The sequence below is a fragment of the Lissotriton vulgaris genome, chromosome 2_1, assembly GCF_964263255.1.
Source record: "Lissotriton vulgaris chromosome 2_1, aLisVul1.2, whole genome shotgun sequence".
Taxonomy (NCBI): domain Eukaryota; kingdom Metazoa; phylum Chordata; class Amphibia; order Caudata; family Salamandridae; genus Lissotriton; species Lissotriton vulgaris.
The window spans coordinates 147,247,371-147,255,804 of NC_141687.1; the positions used below are offsets into that span (position 1 = coordinate 147,247,371).

Consider the following 8,434-nt stretch of genomic DNA (forward strand, 5'->3'; position numbering starts at 1 on the left):
AAAAAGTCCAATTTTTCTACCATATGACCTGGCAAATGTCAACATATTTATTTAGCACATGTGCCGGGTTTCAGAAAGGTCCTATTGAAATTGTTATGTATTGTAGTAAAGGATTAGTTAGATGAGGCGTGTAGAAGTTATATTTAATTCCCCTTAATTCTTCCTAGTCTGTATTTTCTATGTAAGTGAATTGTGTTCCTTAAGTCGTTCTTTGCCCAACTGGCGATGCAAACATGTTGAACTTTTTGGTGTTCAAAATCTGGTCACCCTACAATCACTATGTAGGACTTTCTCCTACACTGTGTTAGACACTCTCTCAGCACCATGGGGAGTCCCTCAGGGATCTTCCCTGAGTCCGACTCTTTTGAATATCCCTACTCCCAGAGGACGCCAGGAGGACCGTAGTCCATGCCTTAGTGATATGAAGGCTGGATTACGGCAAATCTCTTTTCCTTGGCTCTGTATGTATGTATGTATGTATTGCTTACTTGTATAGTGCAAAAAACTGTCACCCAAAGGGTATCCTGGCGCTTTGACTTATCTAGACCAACAACTCTCCCAAATATGTAACAAATAGATTACAAATTGTTCAGAATGCTGCTGCCCGACTTCTACTGAACAAACCCAGACGGCAATCAGTCAAACCAGCATTGAGAGAACTGCTTTGGCTTCCGATTCAAGCCAGAATCATATTTAAGTCCTTAAGTCTGGCCCGCCGAGCCATGTATGGTAGGGGTTCCATCCTTATCTAAAAGCTGGTTGCCCACTATTCTCCTCCTCGACATCTTAGATCAAGCGCAAAATTCTTGATGAAAGTGACCACAATCAAAAGAGCCAGATGGGGTGGAAGATCCTTCACTCATCTGGTACCAACACTCTGGAACAGTTTAGAACCAGTTTAGAACCGACTCACTGAAAATAAAGTATCCTTTCGGAAAAAACTAAAGACATGGCTTTCACATAAGACTACGTGCTCACTGCCTTTACCTCTACATCAACTTAGCGCTGAGATGCCCAAGGGTAGGTGCACTTTACAAATCCCATAAACATAAACACTGTCACGTTTTATGGGTTAGCAGTGTGACTGGCAATATTACTTACTTTCTCATCCACGTCCAGTCGGTACGGAGTAAGCTGCATTTTCTTAGGTGTTTTCCTGCCGGTGTCTGGTACCACGAAGCTTGGAATACCAAGGGCCCCTGTGAAAGAGAAACCCCAAACAAAGACTCTGTCCTTTCTTTTGGCTCGATCTCCAACATACTTGAATGTTGGTAAGGAATCATCATCATTCCTGCTCCCAGCTAACTGAGCAAGATATCTATAGGGAACACTGATCTGAATAGGGCGAAGCCTTGCAAGACCGGACAGGATGGTTAGCGCCATGTGCATCACTGGGTGTGACCAGGCACTAAGTTCTGGATACTCTAGGAACAATACATGTCAAGGTTTTCAGCAAAAGAACTGGGCATGGGGAAGTGAAAGCCACTATCAGCAAGAACCAAAGGACTGACAGGCAACAATTGCTTGAACAACATTAATGGGCAAGAAGAACAAATCCGAATACGTGCGAAGTGCAGAATTTTATATGCAGGAAAAGAACGTGGCAGGAAAAAAAAGACAAAATTCCACGGGGTCTGAGTAGTGCAAGTATTAGGCAGGGTCAGGTACATCTAGGACTAGATGGAACCAAAGGACACAAATTAAACAAGCAGGAAGAAGAAAATGCGGGGAGAATAAGTGTTGGAACAGGAAAGTACCACCCTGCCATTGGCTAGTGTTTACAATTGCTACAACTGACAATAACGTTCTCCTGTCAGCAGAGCGATAACTTCAGTAGAAATCTGTAGGTACGTTACAAAAGGGTTCTGTTTATGGCCCGGCTCATGATGGTTATGGGGGCAGCCATGCTTCTTACGTACTGGAACGTCAAGCATGGAAACAAAGGACGGACAGACACTGCGAGCACTGCACGGGTAGGATAGTGTCTCTTGAACGCCCAGGGAAAGACTCTCGATCATTCTACTCGAAAGCCGTCTGTGAATTTTTTTAAATTCTCAAGACAGTATTGACGTTATCAAGGTTCCGAATATTTGTCAACACCATGAATAAATAATTAGAAGCATGCAGTATTTTAAAACTATACATATATTGACACGCGTGACGTGTATCAAATAATACACGTAGGGTATGTAGGTATTACATTTAAGAAGGGAATTTATATTCAAAATATCCATATCAATTACTAACTTTTCTCGTAAATGTGTACATTCTAAGATGGCCGCTAAAGTATACACTTTTTAGTCGCATCCACTATGCTCCTTGCCCTTAGATCAGTGGTTCCCAAACTGGGGTACCTGGACCCACTCCCAGGGCGTTCCCAGGCAGCAGTTTTAAACGCACTACAAAGTTGAAAGATCCTTTATAATAAGCAATTTTCATAGCAACAGTAAAAGCGTCAAGAGAATTCCGGTGATTAATGTACCTGCTGGAGAGAGAGATGGGCGTTTTGTCTATTGGCCATCTGCTCTAAGGAAGTGCAGAGGTTTAATATACCTGCTGCAAAGAACATGTACCATGCATTTAAAAAAACTATATTTTATGTGCATATCTCAGTGGGTTACGGCTTTTGTGACAGAGCTTCTGTTGTTACTGTGCAGTTCATAAGTTACAATCTTAAACTAGCCCAGTGAGCTATGAACTGCCATCAAAGAGCTGCATTCAAACTGCATGGTACAAGATAGTAATTTATGTTTTCTCTCAGTCTTTCATCATCTTGATGCTGCTAATAAAGGTTTATTTGGGTAGAAACTGCCCTCATCGCCGCCACTGACATAGATGCCAAGGTTCTAGATTGCTTATGTGTGACACTTTTATAATTTCAGTGTAATTATGAGTGACATACGACGACTATGAGTGACACTTTCTCGCGAGCAAAATCATACATAAAGTTCCCGGAAACAGACTAGTATCAGAAATTACACCCATTTGGGAAATGAGAAACTCTAAGGAACGCTTTTGCATGAGCTTTTAAACCTATTATTTCTAAATACACAGCACCCTCCAACCCCCTCATGTCAGCACCAGGTGTGGCTAAACCACAAGTAACAAAGGGATCTCTGTGACAAAAGCAGTAACCCACTGAGCGAGCCACATAAAATGCAGTTCTGTGATACACACGTTCTTTGCAGCAGGCCCATTAACCCTCTGTTCTACTTCATGATGAGTCAAAACTGTCAGAAGATGAAAACTCCGACCACTTTCCAGCAGCAACACCAATCTCCAGTGTTACCTTTGTCTTACCAAGTCTCACAGTGCTGGGAAAATAACAGCTGCTGCTTTGGACTGCCACTGTAGCTGAACCGTATGTGGAGTCACAGAGTCACTGGCTGCAGACTGCTGCTCAGACAGTGTCACTGTCATGTGGAGACAGGAGTCAGGTTTTTTCAGGTTTTAAAGTCTTTATTTCGATTCATAAAAAAATCATAAAAGACAGACATTTGACAAACATTTGACATACATAGCTTATTTTAAAAAATACATAATCTTTAGATTCATAAAACTTGTATTAAATAACAAAAAAGACAAACCTGGGAGAACTTACTAAGATTAAGCTCGGGAATAAAGGCACAAAAGTTTACAATTAAATTCCAAACGATTTTCGATAACATAAGCAGAAATGAGCAGCCTGTTTTGATAGAGCTCAGTACATCATAGGGGAGCATTATCATGGTCAGTGCAGTAGTTATATTACGGTTTCAACCTCAGTATCCAGGCCCACCCCAGATATTAAGCCAGGCACACTGAAATGAACTCAGAGGTGTTGGTTGTTAATACATGAATAGCCTCTTCAGATTTTCTTATGGGCATACGCTGAAACAGTGGCTTTAACCATTTGGCTCTGGGTGCTAGGTATCTAGGGCAAGCAAACAAGAAATGTCCTATTGTTTCCTTGTGGCCTGAGCACCATCTGCAATGGTCCACAGTACTCTTTTTCCAACTATTAGTGAAAATATTCAATGGTAATGCACCCACCTGAAACTGATGGTAGAGTTTCCTGTCCAGTGTTTTGGAGATTGAGTCCCAATACAGTTCACGGGACAAGTCCAACTTAAATGACAGGAACCTGCCCGTAAGATTGGTAGAGCTTGAGGCATTGACTCTATTCTGACGGAGCGTGGCCCAGTACAGTTCCTTAAAGCTAATTTAGATGGAAAGGTGCTGGTAGAAGGGGATGTCCAAAGTTGCTCTAGCCCCATATCCGTCAGGATAGATTTTACCATTTTAAACCCTTTAATTTTACCTGAACCCCCGAGTGACCTAACTTCGGCTACCTCATTAGCAAATTGGGTAAGTTCAGGGGTTGTCCACAAACGCCTCCAAAAAGCAACCAATCTAAATTTTGCCATTTCATTAATCGGGGGGCAACCCATATCCAAGCAGAGAGGGATAGAGGGGGTTGACTGTGGCAAGCCCACTAGGTTACGCAAGAATTTGCATTGTATTTTGAACAAACCCATAAGATCCATATAACCCCACAAATCTGCACCATATAAAATTGCTGGGTTGATTTTAGCATCATAGATCTTGAGGGCCGGACAAACCCGCTTAGTGATAGATCTTTTTTGTTCACTTAATAGGCAGCCGGTAAGGCGGGCAAGCTTTAGTTGTTGGGCTTCGACTTGTGCTTTCCATCCCAGACGACTGTCTAGGGTAACCCCTAGATACACCATATTCTCCACTTGGTCCAGTTTGACACCACCCATATTAACTGTACACTGGACAGGGCGATTCCTTGTTAATACCATAAACTTGGTTTTCCCGACATTCACCTTGAGGTCGCTGATGGCACAAAACTCCCCAAACCGATCCAATGCCCGCTGAAGACCAGAGCGTGTCCGGGAAAGGAGAAGGGTGTCATCAGCGAAGATGAGCATCGGGAAACGCTGACCTGCAAGCATCGGGGTGTCTGTTGGGGTATCCTTAAAAAATTTGACCACTTGGTCAATAAACAATAAAAAAAGGGTAGGTGCCAAAACACACCCCTGGCGGACACCCCTGGTTACTGGGAAGTGTTCCGTCACCTGCCCCTGGCCACCCCATCTCACCCTCGCGAAATTGTCTTCATGCAATTTAACTATTAAAACTAATAGCTCCTCAGGCATTCCCAAGCTCCTCAAAACTCCCCACAATTTATCCCTAGGGACAAGATCGAACGCGGACTTCAGATCAAGAAACGCCGCGTAGATTGTGCCACCGCCAAGCTGAACCACCTTCCAGTAGATCAGACAAAATCTGAACACCTGGTCAATGGTGCTCGTTCCTGATCTGAAGCCCGCCTGCATTGGGGATAGAATGTCCTCTAGTTCGATCCATCCTTGGACCCTACCTAAAATCATACGTGCAATAAGTTTCTGGGTTGTATCTATGAGGCTAATTGGGCGGTAGTTACCCGGAATTGACCTACTGCCCTTTTTGTAGATGGGTAATATCTCAGCCCCCTTCCAGGATTTTGGTATACTTGCACCAGCGGCTATTGAATTAGCCACTTTAGTAAGGTAGGGTATCCATAGGGCGGGATCGGTTTTAAACAGGTCGGCTGGTATAAGATCCATGCCAGGAGTCAGTTGCAGATTTGGAGAGGACAGGCTGGCACAGTGATAGAGATGATGCTCTTCTCTGCAGACTGTATAGTATAGTACTGCGTAGTTTGAAGTCGTGGTCACTGGCGAGAGCTCATGGCGTGGTACCGTGGCTGGAGACCCATGCGCCTATTAAAGGCACTCAGCAGCGCCTGCTCTCACCGTGACAGGACATAGCCCCCTCACCTAAGTTCATACACACAACAGGGGAGCACATGTCTAGGACGATAGAATGGAGACGTCTTGTCCTATCATTTACTATTGGTAGGCATCAGCTGCAATTCCTGGGGTCTGGACCTGCAGGAATTGCCGAACTGTGGGTTCATGCAATCAATCATCATTTTGAAATCCAGCTCTATTCCTTATGCAGTGTAGAGTTTCACTGCTGCTGCAGCTTCTGATTTTAGAAGATAATTCACTCGGTGACAGCACAGGCACCCGCATCCCACCACCGCCTCCTACCCCGCAGATTTAGACTCCATAATCGTCAAGCGGGGTCAAAGCCCGGGAAATCTTAAACTGGAGACCGCCTCCATTTCCAGACTAAACTTTCACTTTTAAGGATGTCTCTATAAAAAGTGCTGAGCTCGTAAATCAACCCCTCCCGCACACACTCATTGCAGGTACATGGCTATCAAACTTAAATGAACTGATGATGCCTGTCTCAAACAAAAAAAGACAACTCGCTTTCATATTGTGTATTAAGCATGGTACAGTACGGAGGCAGACCCAGTCCCGGCACTTGCAAAAAATCAATGTATGAAATCGTGTTACCTGGCATTAAACATCATGTTTGTGATTTAAATTTCCTCTTTAAGGCGATGCTGCCCCGTCAATTTAAATTATTTTAGGCATATTCTTGTGACCTTATGCACTCCTCTTGGTCTGCTTCAGTTGGCCAAAATACTCCTCTCGGACGAGGTGCAGAAAGACTCTCACTGGTGTGCCCTGAACTGCTGAAACATGAAAGCGGAAGCCGGAGTCCGCATTATCTCAGCACCAGCAGCCTGACGGTTCCCATTGCTGGATCAGCTAAGTAAATTAAAATAGACGCCTGCCTCACGCACATCCGGATTAATCCCGGCCCCTATGGTGTGCCGTGAGTGACAGCAGTAGCATTCATCTACACTGCTGAGACTAGGGCACCCCCCTATTTGGCAGCAGTGTCGACTGTGTAAACCGCGCGCCGCGCTGGCGCCGCAGCCAATATCGCCGCATTGTTACCAGGAGGCAGCTAGAGTGAGATTTGATACATTGTAGCGCCACTCTGACTCAGCCACCAGAGCTGAGAGCAAAGCAGATGGTTTAACTATTTAGGAGCTCAGCCCAACAACAGGCTCTCTCAGAAGCAGCAAAGAGCCGGTGCCCACGCGCCACTGGTGGCACACGCTGGCAGGTGGCAAAATGCGTGACAATGCATTTCAGTGCGGTGATGCGGAACAGCTCCAACACCCACCGACCATGCACGCAACCTAGGGGTCATCCTCGACTCCACCCTCTCCTTGACTAAGCAGGTTAACTCCGTCTCTTGTAGTTCCGTAGTTTGAGGGTCTGTGGTTCGGTGGTTCCGAACCCATTCTATAAAGGTTGTCGGATATGGACGATTTTGGTATCAACGGACCTCAAATCAAAAGTGCGGTGTGTATGAGTGTTTTCGTCTTAATCGATCAATGAGAACACTATGTATTCAGGGATTTCGTTTGAACCCTCGGGTTCCATTTTGTGTACGGCAGCCATTTTGTGTGGTTGTCCTCACATAGGCCGATGACTGCAGCCGAGCGAGTCCTTGGGACACGTACACCTTAGCTGACTCCTGAATGACCTGGCCGAACTGACTCCCTTGCCCGAGGCTGAGCCAGCTCCTTGTTAAGCAGCTGGTCAGATAAAGATCAAAGAGCAGGACATTGCTGAGTTTATGGTACACTGCACCCAACTTTCTATCTTGCTTCTCATCTGTTTCTGCTCCTTCCTTTACGACATCATCACTGATTTGGGTTGAGGTTTTATGATGGGTTTGTCCGGCCTGATCGAACAGGATATTGGAATGTGCTTGGTCATTTCTGGTGGGCTGGACAACGGAAAGTGGGATTGTCGTCATGCGCTACTTTTGAAATGTCACACTGTGATTGGTTAGTTTGTATGTAATCGATGCTAGCCTGGAATGTGATTTTTGGCATAAAAGACCATGCTTCGCTCATTGAATTTGTGCAGTCTCTAGCGAACCACCTGTGTTTTGCTTCGTAGACCTCTGTTCCTGGTTGCAGCCAATAAACTCTGGTCTTTGACATCATCAAGAAGTGTCCTGTGTCTCTGTTTGCCGAGGCAGGGGAATCCGAAGACATCGAGCGTTATCCCTGGCGCTGCTGGGTTCTAAAACCCGGTTCTTCAGTTGGCGCCCCACGTGGGGCGACTTCAGCGGTACCGGTCCAAGCCCGAAGATCGTGAGGAGCTTCGTGTGGAAATTCTGGAGGAAGGCCTGCCACTTCATCGACCCCTGTATGTCGTCGTGGTCCGAAAGTCTTTGCTGCGAGGTTCCCCGCTTTCCGACGGCTACGAAGGACTGCTGCCCTGACTGTCGCCCTGTCTTGGAGCCATAGACGATTTGTAGAGCGAGACGATAGACGGGTCTTCTGGTGACGCCATCGACATTTCAGTTAAGTATGAGTGGAGCGTCTCCCAGTCCTTAGTTTGTTTGGTATCCCTTCGAGGATCGCTTTGATTTGGTACCTGCAGTCCCCAAAGCTGAGGGACTCGTGTATTCACGAGACTATCGTTTTGATATTCCCTTGAAGTTT

At 45.4% G+C, this 8,434-nt stretch overlaps 1 protein-coding gene across 1 annotated transcript in view; it reads right to left on the reverse strand.

Moving 5' to 3' along the window:
- Positions 1-1,925, reverse strand: part of RCC1L (RCC1 like) — a 126,912-nt gene extending 124,987 nt beyond the window's left edge. The window contains exon 1 of the mRNA XM_086954591.1: positions 1,102-1,925. Within this exon, the coding sequence (XP_086810717.1) occupies positions 1,102-1,389 (288 nt within the window). The 5' untranslated portion in view covers positions 1,390-1,925. The remainder of the gene's footprint in view (positions 1-1,101) is intronic.
- Between the last annotated feature and the right edge of the window lie 6,509 nt (positions 1,926-8,434).